This window comes from Nicotiana tabacum, chromosome 20, assembly GCF_000715075.1.
Source record: "Nicotiana tabacum cultivar K326 chromosome 20, ASM71507v2, whole genome shotgun sequence".
Taxonomy (NCBI): domain Eukaryota; kingdom Viridiplantae; phylum Streptophyta; class Magnoliopsida; order Solanales; family Solanaceae; genus Nicotiana; species Nicotiana tabacum.
In genome coordinates, this window is record NC_134099.1 from 77,749,112 (window position 1) to 77,769,255 (window position 20,144).

Consider the following 20,144-nt stretch of genomic DNA (forward strand, 5'->3'; position numbering starts at 1 on the left):
ATCTTGTATTTGTATTAGAAAATCGATTGCATATGTATAAATATTTAATTGTGAACTCAATAATTACTAAAATAAGAAATGAACTCTGTGATAATTAAATTCGAAACTCATAAACTTCAAATTTTGGCACTGTCTTCGTAAATCCTCAATTATATGTACCTAATGCTGCACGTCTTTCATAACGCGGATATAAGTAACCTTTTTGACTTTGTGATTTGATTGCCGCAACCAATAGGTACACACAAAGTGCTTTCTTTTCATATTGTGCTAGCTAGTGCGGATATGTCCATAATATGAATGTATAAAATGGGGCACTGGCTAGTCCTTGTTGCATTAAAAGGCTAGCTCATCAATACTGATCAGAACAAAAGATTAGGAAAAGATTTATATGTTCTAGCCATGGCTGCCACTTCTCTTACTTTATTTCTAGCTTTCCTTTGTTTCTCTCAAGTTGTCTACTTGAATGCCGTCCCAATTACAAGTAAGTAATCTTTTGGTTTTCTTACTTAACATTAATTTCTCTTCTTCTGGTCTCATTAAATGATTCTTTGATGATTGATTGTGTGTACATTCTGATTTTTATTTGTAGGAAGCGCAAGTCTGGTATACAAATCTCAAGAACACAAGGTTTTAAAGAATATGAAGGAGAGTATGGAAATAGCTGATCATGCCATCATAAGAAGAATGGACGCTGAGCTCAATGATTATCCAGGTGCCGGTGCGAATAATCACCACACTCCCGGCCACCCTTAGAAAAAGGATGACATGCACAAATCGAGAAATGATCCTCAGAGAAAGGTTGTGTTGGCTGCTAGCTAGTAATAGATATATATATGCTCCAAATGTTTAGTAGTACTATTGTGTTAGGTAAAGTCACTAAAGTTCTCGTTTAATCCTAGTTATGATCGAAAAGCTAATAAGAGGGTTTATCTCTTTTGTTATATACGTAGTAGTACTAGTAATTTTATGTTAGAAGAGGAGAGAGGGATATCTGAGAATTATTGAGGATTAACTACGTACGTTTGATCATAAGCTTTCTTTGGATGTTAATGATGTGATGAAATGAGAGTTGTGGTCATCATATGTACAGTTTAAAATTGTTATCCCTTTGATGAACTGACTTTCTAATTAAAAGATTGAAGTTCTTTTCTCTAGTTTTTGTCTCCCAACATTTAACTTTTCCTTCTGTGTTTAACATTGCTTTGACATGCCCATCAGAAACAAACTTTGCTTCAGCTCTCCTTATGGCTACATTAGGAAAAGGGAAGAATAGTAAGAATATGGAAATTAATGAGAAAGTTTTAAAAATTTCCATAGTTAAATAGGGTTGAGATGAAAATTTTAATTTGGATCTTAGTTTCAACCCGACACACACACACACACATATATATATATATATATATATATATATATATATATATATATATTGCGGGGGGGGGGGGGGTAAATAGATTAGCCACAGTCATGTATTTCATTCATAATTTTTTTTTTTTACGTTTACCTACTTCAAAATCTACTTCAGACTTCATTAAATTTTGGACACATATATCACAAGTTTGGGGTTGTCATCTCTGAAGTTAATCTTGGCATTCCACAAACTTCAGAAATTGAAGTGAACATATAATGCTATTACACTAAATCTTTGTATTTAGAACGTAAAAATATTTGGTACAATATTCATTTAGTCGCTATATTTCATTTTCACAAGTTTCAGCATATATAATAATAATTAATTAATTTAATGCTTACCTCCAAAGACGTCATTTATATACTCCCTCTGTTTTATATTATGGGTCGTGTTTTTCTTTTACATGCCTCTTAAGAAATATTAATTAGAAAAAAGATTACATTATTATACCCTTATTTATGTCTTAAGAAAAAATCTCTCTTCATTGAATATTTATTCTCTATTTGTAGTATTTTCATCTTCAAGAACAATTATTACTAAAGGTAAAAACGAAAAAGAAAAAGAAAAATTTATTTATTTATTCTATTTATGTAGTATCTCCATTTTCAAGAACAATTATTACTAAGGGTAAAAAAGGAAAAGAAAAATCAATTTTTTCTTGAACTTCTAAAATGACACATAATTTGAGATAATTATTTTTTAATAACCACGACTGTTAATATGAGACGAAGAGAGTAATAACTATGTACACTTAGAAACGAGAAAGTTATTCATTTTAAATTGGATTAAAATAGTAACTTTGTGCACATTTACAAATGAAGTGAGTGGATTTTTTTTTTAAAACTTTCCCATCTTAGGCTGTGTTTGATATGAAGAAAAATGTTTTCTAATTTTTTCATATTTGGTTGGTTTGAATATTTTGGATTTTTTTTCCTCATAATCGGAGGAAAATATTTTCCCTATCAATAGAAGAGAAAACATTTTCCAAAATTCTTCTCAACCTTCCCACCCTGTTCCCCACCCCCACCCTAACCCGCGCCCACCTATTAACCTACCACGCCCCTGCCCCCACTCTAAATAAAAATATTATTAATAGCACTTTCTTTTTATGTTATAGATTAAAAAAAAATTCAATTCAAACAAATGAGTGTTTTTTTTCATGATACAAAAAGGTTTTTTTTATTTTAACAAAAAAAAAATACTTTCTTTTTATGATATAGAAAAAATATTTTCATTCATTTCAACAAAAAAAAGTGTTTTCTTTTTATGATGTAAAAAAAATATTTTTTTCCTTTTTAACAAAATAAGTCTTTTCTTTTCATGATGTAAAAAACATTTTCTTTTATTTCAATAAAATGAATACTTTATTTTCATGTTGTAGAAAGAATACTTTCTTTTTCAACCCAAAAAAAATATTTTCTTTTTAGTTATGGAACACGAAGTTCAACGTTATTCTTTTAGTTTCTTTAATGAATTTTTAGAAGAATAATTAAATGCTTCAAGAAAATAGAATCCTGAAAACGTTGGGTATTGGAGGGAGAGAGAAGGGGGAGGGGGAGCAAGGAAATATGGGGACTTGAGGGAGTGGAGAGGTGAAGAGAGTAGCACAAAAAATATTTTTTACTCTATAAAATATTAAAAAGAAATTTCCAAAAAATTTTTTGCACTCAACAGCTAACATAAAGGAAAAAAAGTAATAAAACCACTCATTTTTATGAAATTCATACCAAACACACACTTAATGTCACCCTTTTGTGGACTTCCAAGAATGTCGTGACAATGTAAAGTTATCTTTACAACCAGAAAGTTAATGATATTAAATATGCACGCTAAATTAGCTAATTAAACATCTTCTAAATATCTGTGAGCAACTTGGCACAACAACACTTTTTTTTTTAAACGGTGAAGTGGTACTTTGAGTTGGTAACCATACACTCCTTTGCCACTAGTGGCTTTGCTTGGATGGTCCCGCGAAACTTATATTATCTCTTAAATATTACTCTCCCCGATCCACAATAAGTAATCATTTTAATTTTTATTTTGGTTCAAAATAAGTGTACATTTATATAATCAAGAAAAAATTCAATTTGTTTTTACAAAATTACCCTTATATACATATCCCTAAAAAGTTTTCTTACTTCTCATATTAAATATTTAATTAAGGATAGTTTAGTAATACTAGATATTTTTGTATAGAATTTAGTATTTTCTTAATGGGCGTGCCAAAAATAAATTGGTCACTTATTGTCGATCGGAGGGAGTACTCCCTCCGTTCCAATTTATGTGAACATGTTTGAGTGGACACGAAGTTTTTTGGGATTTGTGGTCCTAAACAAGTCAAATGGGGGGAGGGGGGCACAGTATTTGTGTGGTTATAAAAGCTTCTCATTAATGGTAGAATTGTAAGTTTAAGCTAAATTATTATCAAATTTAAAAAAGAGTCATTCATTTTGAAACAGACCAAAAAAAAAATAGATTCATATAAATGGGAACGTTGGGAGTACCATTGCACATATAAATTGATACACCTAAATAGTACCTAAATCGATAACCACCTTCCAGGAAGGATAATATGACTTCTTAAGCTTCGGACAAACACAAAATCTAATTACATAATCTTTGAATCAAAAAATTGCAACTTCGAGTTTCTTTTGGAGTCCTTCGTTAATTTTATCCTCTCTGTGACCACTTTCTTAGCTAGCGTTTGGCCATAGATTTTAAATTTGTTTTGAAAAAGCTGATTTGGGTGAAGTTTGATTTGAAGATAAAAATATATTTGAATATACATTTTCAAAACATATTTCCCAACTTTATTTTGGAAAAACATGTATATAATTCCCAAGTTTTGAGATTTTGACCCAAAATCAGCAACTGGGGTGATTTTGGGATTTGAAATTTTGCCAAAATGTGACCAAAATTTATAGCCAAACATGAGTTTTGAAAATAAATCCCAAATTTATTTTGGCAAAACTCATGGCCAAACGAGGCCTTAATTTGTATCACTGCTATTTACATTAACCCCTCTAAACAACTTTTAGTTTCTAGCTTTCCAATTATGTTTTTGGCTAAAGTTATCCCTTATCTTTAAAGGTAAGTTTAACTTTGTCCTCCAAATATAACCTTGAACACCAATTGTCCTCTAAGTTTACAAAAGTTAAAAAGTTGAGTGCCTTTAGTCCAAGTAATAAAAGCACAACATCCGTTAGAAAACTAACAGCAACATGTGATCTGCACGTAATGCTTTTCACATCCAAATCAGTTCATAGTCCCTTTCTTTCAAGAATTGTTCGGCTGAAAATTACAACTTCCACAGTTTCGCTGGATTCAAACAAGCCCCAGATTGCGGGCAAGACCTAGATAGCGTAATAGCTTCAATAGAACAATTCTTTAAAGTTCAAACTCAAAACAACATGATGCTCGCACCCATCTATACCCCTACTTGGGAAGGTCAACAACGAGTATGTATAATGGTAGTCAACGCATCAAAAAAGCTTTATATCTTCGATTGCTACATTTAAGTGTTAGTATATAAACTTCCTATATTTTGATTTTCTCTCACCTGCTTGCATTTTGAAAAGCGCTACTATATTCACTTGAAAAAGAAAACAACAATTATTAGAAAAAATAATCGAAAAATTTTGCCCATGCAATAAAGAAAATATCGATGCCGGAGGCAGGGGACCTTGTTGTGAATAGCTCCGACGACAGGATTAAAATCACTTTTGAATCTGAGAGTTACAACAATGTCGTTCTTAACCATTCCTTCCTATTCTACGCTCAACCAATAAACCACCACTCCACCCAGTGTAATCAACAACTTTCAAGCTTAAATCGGCCATAGTGACACTCTAAGTTCACCGGCTATCTAGGTTGTTTGAATCTGGTGGAAGTAATAATTTTCTCCGAGAGAAAGTTGGCAATCGACTGATTTGGGGTAAAAGAGAGCTAGGTTTAAAATTAATAAAAGTTTCACATCCAGTTAAGTTATAGCTCGGTTAGTTTTCTAATGGATGTTGTGTTATCTTTTACTTGGACTAAATGGGCTCAACTTTTGCAAATTTAGAGGATAATTGGCACTCAAGGTTATATTTAAAGGATAAAGTTAAACTTACTGTCACGACCCAAACCGAAGGGCCACGACGGGCACCCGGTGCTTTACTCAACCCAGTACCAACGTAACATATCTTTCTTATCATATTATCATGAGTAAATGATCCAGAAAACCCGTCATGAGATAACAAGAATAAAACATAAGGGAATACTCAACATATGAATACCCAATATGATATACAAACTTATATATGTGACATACGGGCCTATAAGGCCGATATGACCATTAGTAAACTCGAAACATAGGCCGACAAGGCCATACAAGTATCCATACACCTGACATCTATCTATCTACAAGCCTCTAAGAGTACATAAAATCATAAAGGTCGGGACAGGGCCCCGCCATACTAATCAATATATATCCAAAGCATACTGACCAAATAGGCAACTCCGGAGCAAGTGGAGTGCACCAACACCTTCGCTGAGCTGATAGCCTACTAGGAGGACTGTCAACCTATCAATCGGGATCTGCGGGCATGAAACGCAGCGTCCCCAGGCAAAAGGGACGTCAGTACGAATAAAGTACCGAGTATATTAGGCAGGAAAGCATAAACAAGAACAGTAATGTAAAGAGAGAGATAGAGGAGATACAACCTGTAACATCTGAGTGCCTCTGGGGGTTACTGATATGAAATGCATAATACATATATATACATAAACTTTTTAAAACATTCGCCTCTATGGGCATCATCATCATCATATTGTACCCGGCCTCAAAGAGGACTCGGTAAAAGCGTACCCGACCATCATAAGGTTCGGTAGAATCGTACCCGGCCACATGGAGCTCGGTAAACCAACTGATCAGTGGTTGCACAATAGGTGTCAAACCCGGCCGACTATAGCACGGCTCGGTAGAGTAAAATAGATACATATACATAATGCATGCTCGACTCATGGAATCACATTCTAAACATTTTGGAGTGACTTAAGAACATTATGGACATCCCTACCATCAATATAAACCTTAGTAGGATTTAAGGATCTTACACACTTGTTTAGAATAATTTTATAAGGAAAGAACAACATGGACAACCTTAGTTGCTAGGAGCAGAGTCATTATGAAATAGTGTATCGTTTATGTTCATTTCATTTTAGATCATGCCAAAAGAAAGAAGAAAGTGCTTTAACATACCTTAAACCCGTTGAGTCCCTAATCCCTTCCAAGCAACTCTTCAAACAAGTCAACTCAATCTATCATAGTATAAGGAGATTCAAAATCAGTGCTGAGCAAAGGCTAAGTCTATAACTTAAGCTAGTAGCTCGTTTACGTAAATTTTTGCAGCATCTCCCTTGTAACAAGGGCCTCCTCTAATACCATATACCAACAACAATTACCAGAGCAATCCATCAATACATAATTATCAATATCAAGACACCATATAACAACAACAAGTCACAACTACATTACGACGAGCGGAAAACTCCGATTAGAATTCGTATACCCCTTATCAATCCTTATAGACTTCTTACTTCAACATAAAAGTATCATTAACATGATAATGAAGTTCCAGCCTTATACCATATATTTATAACAACGAAAATAATCCACAACTTCAACTATCCTCAATTAGCAACTTTATTCACTAGTTCATGTCTAGCCCATCCATTTAACTTAATCAACATCAAGATAACCTTAGGCACAAGCAAGATCATAATATACATACCTTATACAGTAGCTTCAAGTCAAAATCCAAGTTATATTCAGTTTACAACAACCCTTAATAGCAATACAACACCATAGAAGTGACTTAAGCTAATCCAAGTATTATCTTGTATTTTATCATCCTAACAACTTAACCAACATACAAGCAAGATTAAGCACAATTAGTAGGCTGTTATACTCACCTTAGACAGCAGCAACAACTTGGAATTTCATCCAAATACAACCCACAACAATCCTCAATGACAACACAACCTCAAAGAGGTGTTGTTCTTCACTAGAACTAAGTTTTGATGTTGAAATATGGTGTAATCACTTTGGAATCACTTCAAACCCTTGTGGTATATGTTTAGGAGGGTTAGGAGAAGTTTGGAGACGAATTTTAGTTGAAAAATGAGCAAAAATAGGCGTCCAAATCGTTTATAAATTGAAGTAGGTCAACCACCGCCTAAGTGGGTCCCATTGGGAGCTGCTTGCGCGGTCTCGCGAAAACGCAAATATCTCTCTACTCCGATGTCGTATTGATGAACGGTTTAATGCATTAGAAACTAGACTTGTAGACCTTAAATTTGGTAGGTAGAACACCCCATGATTCCAAGTATATTTGGAGAAATTCTCAGATACATTTTACCTAAATTTCAGCAAATTTATGAATGTAACTTGTGATGACCTTTGCCAACTCTTGTTCCACAACTTGCTTGCCTTCAAAATGTAGAAAATGAATATCATACGACTAAAATAACTCATAGAATAACCTCCTTATCATGTTAATAACCCTAGTCTCACCCCAAAGTACATGTTATAACATTCGAAACTTGTCGACTTTCGACGAAACTTATTTTCTTCAATTGGTTTAGCTTCTAAGATTTCCAACCCTCTTGGTACTCGTTATTCATGATCTTAAATATTTGTAACCTACAAGGTAACATGATTAACTTACTTTATTTTCTTCCAAATAGAATCTCATTTCCGAGCTTACATCAATGACTTACGACGTACTCTCACGTATGAAAACTTGGGGTGTAACACTTACTCTTAAAGATAAGGGATAATTTAGGCCAAAATTCTTATATCATCACACGCCACACTGCAACTATGATTTCATTCTTAAACTGCCTCCAATGTTCTTTTGATCTATTTGAGAGTCTGCAACACCCCTTGTCGTTGAATAGATTAGAAAATAAGTGTTTATGTGTTTCAGATACTACGTCATCACAGAGACAATATATGTTATCCTCCACTAGAATTTGCATCTTTACTAGCCTCTCTTTCATAGGAAGTTTACCCTGAGCTGCTAACCACACAATAACTCTATGTTTTAGTTGCATCACTGAGTTCCAAATCAACTCTGCTGTCTTTAGTCTAGTTAGGCTACCCAGCATAGCATCATAGCTTCTACTAACGGAATATGTACTCTTAGAAGTCAGTAAATGCTTTCCATTCAGATACCATTGCACTATACCGGTTTTGATATCATTGAGCTTCCTCTAATACTATCAAGATCTAAAATTCCACTATGGCTATGTTTACACCTAATCCAATCCACTAGGTGAACCAACACACATAAATACCTATAATGAATGATATAAAGGATGTTCAACTGTCATAATATAGATAAGTACAAGAATAAGTCTGAAATCAACATTAAAGTATGAAAGTACTACATCAACCCTCAAGAATCGGTAGTGCAAGTAGTGATCCACTAAATAAAATACAACATAGTCTTAAAGTACAAAAATACTATATGAAAAAAGAACAACATCACACCAGGAAGTCTCCGACATACTCCTAAGCTCGCTCCTGAGCATAACAAGGATCAATACTAGGATCTGCACAAAAATATACAGAAGTATATTATGAGTAAAAAAAATATGTAATGGTAAGTATCAAGTATAATCCAAACGAAGTAGTAGTAATATTTAATAAAAGATACTCATTTTTCATAACCTGTACAGTTCATAGTTAAAGCAGAAGATAATAAGAATACCTTTTAGATAAAATGATCAAAAACATAAATCAAGACACTAAATCTGTATATAAAGATGATATGCAACAGTTAGCATTTGTATGAATATCACTACATGAGTCTAAAATGTCTATGCATGATAAAGACTCAAACTTTACAACAACCGCACTCTTCATGCCCCGACACTCCTTGTGTCGAACTGCTTGTATGCCACCAAGAGAGAAACATAGAAGGGCAACTCATGAGGGATAGATCCATATCCTCACACTATATCCAAGAATAATATCTCAATAATTAATCATCAATAAGCATTTCAATCCGTACGGACAACTCACGTGCTATAATCATCTCAATATGCATGGATAACTCACGTGCTATAATTAACCGCAATTTATATAAGAGAATCATGCACGAATGTATGCATCTATACAAGAGATAAGAGTGTGTGTGTGTATATATATATATATGTATGTATGTATGTATGTATGTATGTATATGTGTGTGTGTGTTGCATATGGACAAGAGAGATAAACATGTAGAGGTGTATGCATGTGTATAATGTATAAATATGCATATGATATAATTCAACATAAAATTAGCCCATCATGTCCAAATAAGGTATCAAACGCCTAGACATGATCTCTAGCATGGATAAGTCATACAAACTAATAAAACTTGCTACAAGTAGAATATGTATCAAAACAAGGCATAAAGAAACCTAAAATCTGCCTCAAGCATGAGACAACGTCTATAACCATATATACACTCGTGACCTCGCATATATGTTACCCCCAAATACGTATGATACAACACATAAGTCTATTTTTGAATAAAATTCCTTAAGTCAAGGTTAGCCAGGATACGTACTTTTTTCGAAGTAGGCTTCAACCTCCCGAAATATCTTTCCTCTATCCTCGGCCTCTAAACGTCTAAAACTTTGCCAAAGAATACTCAACGAGGTCAATAATTCTATAGGAATCAATCTCATATAAAAAGATTCAATCTTTATCAAAATTTCAAAAGTCAACCGAGGCCCACATTATCAAAACCCGATACCAAGTCCAAATATATTATTTTCTTCTAAATTCGAGTCCAAATCAATGTTTAAAATCATAAAATCCACTATCTTAAATCTAATTGAAAACCTACTTTCTCTTGCTCAAATTCATATTTCGATATTAGATCTAGTGATAGATTTATGCTATAATTATAGATTCGAGTTAGAATTACATAGCCCAATGAAGTAGATAAAAAATTCCCATAAAAGTCACCTCATTCTATGCTCTCAAGCTCCCAAAATAATAAAATAAACTCTACGTATGATATATGGCTATTTATTAGTGTCGAATAATGGGTGAAATTACAAAAGTTGCCGAAGTGGTTACCAGTGCAATTATTGCCGATTTTGCTAGTTTTTTTCTCTTGAAAACCCTTCCAGGCACCACAAGACTAACCCGAGTCCCCCGACACCCTTCCATTCCATTTTGGAAAGTCCAAATATCCTATATGAACATGTCCAAGGTCTCAAACACATATAAAAATATCACAATTAAAAATGAATGTTCAAATTAAACTTATAAACGCTTAAGTATCCAACTTTCATACAATAGTGCTGAATCACACTCGACCCCATCGGATCCTAATCCAAACATTCACCCAAGTCTAAAATCATCATACGAACCTGTAGGAACTTTTAAATCATGATTCTAAGTCCATTTACTCAAAATATTGACTTGGTCAACTCTCTTAACTTAAGGCTTCAAGTTCAAGTGTTCCAAAGCACTCCTAAATCTTTCGAGAACCAAACTACACATACTCACAACTCTAAGCATATTCATAGTGCCTGGAACAAGTACCCCTCAATCATACTCTCAGCACATTTACGGTGCCTGGTAAAATGCCCCTGAATCATCACACATACACTTACCAATGTACGGGTATTTGGCATAAGCCCCTCATTAAACACATGTCAAGTGTCTGTACTCACAAAGTTATTACCTGACTCTAGAGGGGTGGATCCTAGTCCAACCGCTGATCAGATCAAAATTCAACGATCAATACCACTCAGCCTATTATGGGGTTTTGGTGCAAGCGTCACTTCACAACTAGTATCAACACGACTTTATGGCCCAAGATCAGTCATCAATCACCTTAAGTCTTAATATTCTCACATCTCATAGTACCATGATCAAAATATTGCACAAAATATACCAATATGCCATAACTTAGTTAAAACATTCGGGGCAGCTGTGGGGTCAGATGCTGGCACTATGGAAGCTGTAGGGTCAGATGCTAGCACTGTGGAAGCAACAGGTGGAACCTCGAACTATGTGGTGGTATCTGAGGCTAGAATGGAAAGATCCACTAGCTGTGGAGCTAGGTCTGGGACTTGTGAGCTGCTAGCCCCTCTCATTGATGGCTACATGGTTGATGGATTGGCCTTTGCAACCATGTCCACAATAGAGTGTGAAATTGATGTCTGCACATCTGCTTCCTCTTCATCCTCTGTATCTATAGAGACAACAACTTGTTTGCCTCTATTGTCGCGTTGATCCTCAGTCTCTTCAACCAATGCCTCCTCATCAGTATTCTCCTCATTATTGTCGTTCTCATCAGTCTCCCCCTCAGACTCTTCGGATCCCTCCTCTGAAGGAGTGTCAATGTGTACAACGCAATCCGGAGCCTTTGAAGCCTTAGTACCCTGGTCTTTCGGAGCTATCATAAGGGTTATGAAATCCAGGTTCACGCTCGAAATGTGGGAAGTGCCAGTGCCCTGCTCACCTTCTTGCAAGAGAAAGGAGGTCAAGTCAAGCTCCAAATTCTGCATCTTATGCAGCTCTGATTTCATCTCAACAACATCTTTATGGAGTTGAGTCATATATCCAACTTCGCCTCTTTCGACCCTCTCAAGTCGCACTTCAAAGTTCTTGAGTCGATCTTCATAGGATTGATGTTTTTGTTGAAGAACGCTTACTAAGGCTTGGATAGGGGCCAGTGCTTGCCTGATGATGGCTGGGAGTTCCTTTGTCAGTCTTTCTACCTTGGAATTGGCATGTTGGTCTAGTAAACCCAGCTTTGATAGAGCTGGTAAAGCAGCAGATGGTTGTGTAATGGTTTGCTTAGGAGTGGATGTGGAGGTAACTCGTGCGGAGGGAGTGTCAGGTAATGAGGGAGTAGCAGGTGCTGCTAAGTCTGGAGGAGGAGTGAGTGATGGCTCTGTTGGACCATCGATCACTGTATCTGCAGTAGTCTTTATCCGGGTGATGTTGATATCCTGAAGAGCTTTTCCTATGAGATCATTTTTGGGGATAGGAGGAACCGTTACAACATTACATAAGACATAGAAAAGGGAGTGAAGTTGCTGTCTGGTTCGCCCGGATCCCAATCTCACGGTATATAATCTCTCCCACATCAACCTTGATGCCCGTCATGATGCATTAAATGAGTATTGCCTTCTCGATGCTTATATCTGTTTCATTTATTGAGGTCATTAGTCAGAAACAGACAAAACTCAGCCAGTACCGACATTATTAGGTAAAATCCCTCTTGTAGATCTTTTGTTTAGGTGCAATCCAGGGCGGAATTCCCTTGGCTATGATAGAAGCTACCCAAGCACGCTCAGATTCCTTGTTTTTAATCTTTTTGTCATATTCTGCAGTGCATGGCTCCCACTCCTCAAAGTATACATCATTGATTGATCCTGCATCACAAAGGACTTCAACTCCATGGACTAAAATAGAGTCCAGGAACCTATGGTTTCTCTTTTGTTTAGCGTTCCTGGATGCAGCATAGGCAGCTTAGAATTCCCGCATGAGTGTCTCATTGTACTCTCCCGGGACCTAACTAAATGACTCCCACCCTCTTTTTGATATTTTCTAGTACATGAGGGTAATGTTCTTTTAAACCGTTCAAGTTGAGCTGCTTTTCTTCCAGGATTTTTCTCTTTTCTAAGCTCTCCCTGTACAGGGTCCGAGAGCTAGAAACCCCAAACCTGAGAACTTCCATATTTTTCCGGCGTGCTTCAGTATGGAGATCAACAGGTGGCACAAGATCGGTTTGTGCTTCCTCCTCTTCTGACTGGGAGGAATACTCCGTTGTCCTTATGGCTGTGTCGGGTCGGGAGCATTTGGATTGCTGTGTTTGTTGGCTTAGAGCAGCAGCTCGTTTGTTTCCCCGAGCGGGAGGTGATCTCAATGAGAGAGACTTCTTTGGTGCCATTTAGGTCAATGAAATAGTGGGCGAGTGGTTGATACAGCATGGGAAACATATTGAGAGAGTTTGAAAAAACCAAGAGCCTTTTGCGATGAGTTATGCGATCGCATAATAGGTATGTGAACCACAAACCCATCGTACAATAAAATCGTTTAGAAGCCAAAGCAAGTATGCGATTGTGAAAAGGACCGCAACACAGGCTATGCAACCGCAGAGTGGTCACATTTTTGCTCACCAGATGGGGACTATTTCTGCCTCAGTACGCGACAATTCTGCGGTCCACAAAATAAGTTTGCGATCGCAAACTCGTCTGCAAAAGTCCTTCTCAACAGGCCACCTAGGGCACCAATATATGACGATTCTGCGGACTGCGAACCCGTTATGTGGACCACAGATATAGTCTCCCTCAATCAAAAGATAGACCCTTTACATACAGATTCTCTACACTCAATCTCAGATCTTGCACAGGTCATGCCATGGAAAAATTACCCAACCCCCTGGTCTGCACTCCTACCATGAATATTAGGTCTCTCAACCTAGTTTACCCCTAGCATTAGTGTGCCCCCAAACAAAAAAATTTTGAGTCATTTGGGCACACATCGATCCCCACGGCAAATCATTGAGAAGAAGGGGAAAGAAAGGGGTGCAAACACATGACCTTATTCAACGCATTTAGAAAGAGAGGGAGGAAAATTACATACCAGATGTCTAAGAAAGTGAAGAAATTGTTCTGAGATGTGAACTAGGTGAGTGCTTCTGCAACTCCGATCCCCCCCCCCCTTCTGATTTTGTGTGTTTAAACTTTTCTTGTTCTTCTCTATTTTTTTGTGTTTTTGGATTTTGTTAGTATTGTGCGGTGCTTGTGTGTGAGTGAGAGTGAGGATGTGTGAATGACATGCGAAAGGATTAGGGTTTAGGTTTTGCGGCGGACAGGTGGACCGCATAATACATTATGTAGTCACATATGTGTTATGCGATGAGTTAGTGGCTGGGTCGCTCAACTTCATTTCGCAATGCATTCTGCGGTCACATAACTATTATGCAGGCCGTAGAAATATAAATCCCACCACATTTTTAAATAGCAAATTTGCATTTTTTTCTGACTGTGTCTGCGACCACTATGCAGTCTGCATAGCCATTATGCAACCGCATAGTTTCCGTAGACCACGAGTCCTTCTTTTCTTTATTCTCCTCGGTCCTTGCACCCTGTTTCATTGTATTTTGAACTACCTGCATTCTAACACACAAGTCAAACTCTCAACACTAACAACTAAACCTACAGAAATTAAAAATCTAACAAAAGATTGTTACAACACATGGGTTGCCTCCCAAAAAGCGCTTGATTTAACATCGCGACATGACGATGTTGACCCTATTTTGGGCTACTCAGTGGTGGGTGCTGGTGTAGGACTATCCTTGAGAGTAATTGTTCTGTCAAATGACTTTCTCCAGTGGTACCGAGGTAATGCTTGACCCGTTGGCCCTTTACTTTGAAAGTTCGAGTTCCATCCTCTGACTCCAATTCAATAGCACCATAGGGGGACACATTCACAACTTTGAACGGGCTAGACCATGTGGAATTGAGCTTGTCCGAAAATAACTTGAGTTTTGGGTTGAAGAGTAAGACCAAGTCTCCGGATTTGAATTCCTGCTTCAAAATCTTCTTGTCACGAACAAATTTCATTCTCTCCTTATACATGGCTGCACTATCATAGGCATGAAGATGGAATTCTTCCATCTAATTGAGTTGTGTCATTCTTAGGTTAGTAGCTTCGGCCCAATCAAGATTTAACTTTTTCAATGCCCACATGGCTTTGTGTTCAAGCTCCACTGGCAAGTGACACGCCTTACCAAAAACCAACCAGTACGGTGAGGTGCCAATAGGAGTCTTAAATGGTGTGCGATATGCCCATAACACATCATCTAGCTTCCTTGACCAGGAAGTCCTGTTTGCATTAACTGTTTTTGCTAGGATATTTTTGATCTTCCTGTTGGAAACTTCAACTTGGCCACTCGACTGAGGATGATAAGGTGTGACCACTTTGTGCTTGACTTCGTACTTTTCAAGCAGCCCGGTGAAGGACTTGTTGCAAAAGTGAGAACCACCATCGCTAAGGATGGCCCTGGGGGTACCAAATCGCGTGAATATGTTCTTTTTCAAGAAAGTGGTCACACTCCTTGCCTCATTGTTGGGCAAGGAGATTGCCTTGACCCATTTGGAGACATAGTCCATAGCCACCAAGATATATGTTATGCCATAAGATCTCACGAAGGAACCCATGAAATCTACCCCCCCACACATCAAAGATCTTGACCCCCATTACAAAGTTCATAGGCATCTCATGTCTTTTAGAAATTGACCGTTATCTTTGACATTAATCACATGCCTTGACCATTTGATTTGAGTCTTGGTAGATCAATGGCCAATAATAGCCACATTCAAGCACTTTTGTCGTAGTACGATTTCCTCCATGATGGCCCCCAATCGGGGAGTCATGGCATGCCTTAAGAATTGACATTACCTCATCTTCCGGAACACATCGCCGAATGATGTTGTCGGCACAAATAGTGAACAGAAAGGGTTCCTCCCAATAGTATTTCCTACACTCCCACAAGAACTTTTTCTTTTGATAAGATTTCAATCCATTGGGAACAAGGTCACTAACCAAGAAGTTAGCGATGTCGGCATACCAAGGAGCAAATGTGTTAGACAATGCCAATATGTGTTCATTTGGAAATACATCATTGATTTCAAGGTCTTTTTTTGGTCTCCCTGCCTCTTCAAGCCTAGATAGGTGATCCGCAACTTGATTTTCTGTCCCTTTCTGATCCTTGACTTCAAAGTCAAACTCTTGCAACAAATGGACCCGCCTAATCAATCTTGGTTTAGCATCTTTCTTTGCCATAAGATAGCGGAGAGAAGCATGATCGGTGTAAACTATCACTTTGGATCCCAACAAATAGGCCCAGAATTTTTCAAAAGCATAGACAATGGCAAACAACTCTTGCTCAGTCATAGCGTAATTCATTTGTGATCCATTTGAGTGTCTTACTTGAATAGTAGACAGGATGAAGGATCTTGTTATACCGTTGACCAAATACCACCCCAATAGCTACACCACTGGCGTCACACATGAGTTCAAATGGAAGGGACCAATCAGGTGTGACAATAATAGGTTCCGTGGTGAGATTTTCTTTCAATTCCTCAAAAGCTTTGAGACACTTCTCATCAAACACAAACTTTGCATCTTTTTCATGGATCTTGCATATGGGATTTGCAATTTTGGAGAAGTCCTTGATAAAATGCCTATAGAAATTGTCATGCCCCAAAAAGCTTCGAACACCTTTTATTGAAGTGGGTGGAGGAAGCTTGGAAATGATTTCAATCTTTGCCCGATCAACCTCTATGCCTTGTTTGGAAATTTTGTGGCCCAAAACAATGCCCTCGTCCACCATGAAGTGGCACTTTTCCTAGTTTAGCAAAAGGTTGGTTTTTTCACATCTTTTGAGCACTTGTCTCAGGTTGTCAAGGCAATGCTCAAAGGAGTCACCCACTATAGAGAAGTCACCCATAAACACCTCTAGGAAATCTTCCACCATGTTTGAGAATATTGACATCATGCACCGTTGAAAGGTAGTCGGGGCATTGCATAGCCCAAATGGCATACGACTAAAGGCAATGGTCCCATACGGGCATATGAATGTTGTTTTATCTTGATCTTCTAAGGCGATGTTGATTTGGTTATAGCCGGAATACCCATCCAAGAAGCAATAGAATGACCTTCCCGCTAGCCGATCAAGCATTTGATCAATAAAAGGCATAGGGAAATGGTCCTTGCAAGTAGCACTATTTAGCTTTCGGTAGTCCATGCAAACTATCCACCCGGTCACTGTTCTCATTGGGATGAGCTCATTTTTGTCGTTTTGAATCATGGTCATGCCTTCTTTCTTTGGCACACATTGCATCAGACTCACCTAAGAACTATCGGCAATGGGGTAGACTACTCTGGCATCTAACCATTTGATGATTTCTTTCTTTACCACCTCTTGCATGGAAGGGTTTAACCTTCTTTGATGCTCCATGCTTGGTTTGCTCTCTTGCTATAATTGTGTCTTGTGCTCACAAATTCCAGTGGGAATACCTCGGATGTCCGCAATTGTCCACCAAATGGCTTGTATGTGCTTCCTCAGGACATTCAACAAGTGTTCTACCTACACATCATTCAACAAAGACGAAACAATTACTGGTAGAGTTTCATTAGAGCAAAGGAATTTATACCTTAAGTGCGGTGGAAGTGGCTTGAGCTCAAGTTGTGGCCTCTCAATAATTGAAGGCTTGGGGGAGGAATGTCTCTATTCTCTAAGTCAAGAGAAAGTTTCTTTGGTGCATAAGTGTAGGACCTAAGTCCTTCTAATGCATTCACCGATTCCATGTACCCCTCCATCTCTTCACCATCAAAGTTCACCAAAATAGCCGCCAACGCCTCACCAAGGCATTTTTCTTCCATCTTCATCTCGATTGCATCTTCTACCTCATCGACAACATTAATGAACAAGATGCTTTCATATGCATGTGGCAACTTCATACCCTTACTCGCTTGAAAGGTAACCTCTTCGTCATTGACTCGGAACTTGATCTCGTTTCATTTCGAATCCATAAGTTCTCTTCCGGTAGCAAGGAATGGTCTTCCTAAGATGATAGGGATTTCTTTATCAACAGCACAATCGAGGATCACAAAATCGGTGGAAAGGAGGAACTTCCCCACTTTCACAAAAACATCATCAACAATACCCACCGGTCTCTCTATTGAATGATCGGTCATTTGCAACCTCATACTTATAGGCCTCGGCATACCTAACCCTGTTGCTTGTAAATAGCAAGAGGCATTAAGTTTATTCTAGCCCCATTATCACAAAGAGCTCTTGTAAAATTACACAACCCAATAGTGCATGGAATGGTGAAAGCTCCCGGGCCTTCTTTCTTTTGCACGGTGGTCGTTGCAATGATGTAACTAAACTGGCGAGTCACATTCACCACTTCATTCTTGGTGGTTTTCTTCTTGATGATCAAGTCTTTCAAATACTTAGCAAAACCCGACATCTCTTGAAATGCTTCCACAAATGGACTATTCACCAATAATTGCTTGAGAATGTCATAGAACTTCTCGAGTTTGCTATCATCAACCTTCCTAGCAAGTATTTGAGGAAAAGGAAGAGGAGGTCTAGGAATTGGTGCTAGAGTTTTTGGTATCTCTTCCACCTTTTCCTTAACCTCTTCCCGATTCACTTCTTGAATTTTCACCTCCTATGGGAATTTTTCAGCTTCAACAACAATTGGAACCTCAACTCATACCTCAACTTCTTGTTCAAAATCTTCCACTTCGACTGCTTGTTCATTCTCTCCTTGAAGTATTTTCCCACTCCGAGTTATGATTGACATACAATGAGAAGTTGGACCGCTCCCACTACCTTTTGGGTTTAAAATTGTTTCACTTGGGGGTGTGCCTTTTTGCTTCGGATTTTTCTCTCTTGAGAGATCCCTCATTTGCATTTCCAACTTTTGAATAGATGCGGTATGAGAACCTACAAGCTCTGTCATATTCTTCATTGAAGTGTTGGATCTTTCTTGATTTTGCAATACTTGTTCAAGCATATTTTCCAACATGGAATCACTTGAAGAACTTTCCTTCCAATGCGGAGAGTTGGAATATTGCCCCTTTGGTGAAACATAGGGGTTTGAACCCCTCGATTTGAAAAGTTGTTGTTACTCCAATTCCCTTGATTTGAACTACTTTGGTCATTTCGCCACTGTTTGTTGCCTTGCCCTTGCGGGTTAGGCCTCCATTGGTTTTGTTGTCCTGAACCTTGGTAGGGTTGCCTTTGATAACCTCATTGAGAGTTGTTGACATAATTTGCTTCCGCATAATCCTCATTTGATGTGGGTTGAACATCTTCCACTACGTTCACCTTTTTTGTTTGGCTTTCAGTGAACACCTTCGTCAACACATTGACGTTGGTGGAAAGCCCGACAATTACTTGTTCTCTTTCATGGTTCTCCTTAATCATGTTGATCAAGGAAGGAGTACCATATGCAATTCCACCCGTGGTGTTCTCTGAGTGCCAAGCTTGGTTATGTTTTGCCATTTTGTCAAGGATTTGTATGATCCTCGCAAATGTTTTATCCATAAAAGATCCATCAACTGCATTTTTGGCTATATATTGATTCATAGGATCCAAGATCATGTAAAATTTCTCCAACAAGATAGTATCCGAAAAACCATAATTCGGCGACATCACTAAATATAGCTTGAATCGATCCCATGCCTCATGTAGGCGTTCTCCCAGTAATTGCTTGAATTTTTTTTATCCCGGAGCTCAGACTTCTTGCTTTGGGGGAACCATTTAGCTAGGAAAGCTCGAACGAGTTCAGGCCAAGAATGAATGGAATTAGGTTGTAGATTTTGGATCCATTTCCTTACCTCCCCAGCAACGACGCCAAAATTTGATACGCTTAAATTACACTTAAACAAATAGTGTAAGGTGGTCGATGTTAAATATAATAACCCAACAAGGTTGGGGTTGAATCCCATAGGGAATAGGTGTGAAAAGGTTACTTGAATAGTGTGAAACTTCACTTAAGTCGTAATTCTGCTCCTTTAGCTTAAAAAGAGAATACTGTAATTGTGAATTAACAATATAAATATTTTGTTGTGAGAATGTAAGTAATTTGATTGACGAAACCAAGGTTGTGTCCCTATTAATAAAATGTAATGAGATCGGTGTTAATA

General features: G+C 37.6%; 1 protein-coding gene and 1 long non-coding RNA gene across 2 annotated transcripts; one reads left to right on the forward strand and one right to left on the reverse strand.

The window, feature by feature from the left end:
* Positions 1-320: 320 nt before the first annotated feature.
* Positions 321-1,154, forward strand: LOC107763600 (uncharacterized). Its single transcript, XR_001643069.2, has 2 exons — positions 321-481; positions 590-1,154. It is a non-coding gene; the product is annotated as an uncharacterized LOC107763600 (long non-coding RNA).
* A 13,276-nt stretch (positions 1,155-14,430) lies between these two features.
* Positions 14,431-15,589, reverse strand: LOC142174424 (uncharacterized). Its single transcript, XM_075240217.1, has 3 exons — positions 15,208-15,589; positions 14,846-15,057; positions 14,431-14,586 (listed from the first exon to the last, which is right to left on the reverse strand). The coding sequence occupies exons 1-3, from the start codon at positions 15,587-15,589 to the stop codon at positions 14,431-14,433; spliced, it is 750 nt and encodes a 249-aa protein (XP_075096318.1).
* Positions 15,590-20,144: the final 4,555 nt, after the last annotated feature.

Bases quoted from the DNA above. Each gene is read 5' to 3' on its own strand.
- LOC142174424 (XM_075240217.1), bottom strand. From the start codon at position 15,589: ATGGACTATGTCTCCAAATGGGTCAAGGCAATCTCCTTGCCCAACAAT. The intron at 15,058-15,207 runs GTAAGGCGTGTC...ATGATAGTGCAG, and splicing joins ACCGTACTGGTTGGTTTTTG to CCATGTATAAGGAGAGAATG. The intron at 14,587-14,845 runs GTAAAGGGCCAA...GTTAGAATGCAG, and splicing joins ATGGAACTCGAACTTTCAAA to GTAGTTCAAAATACAATGAA.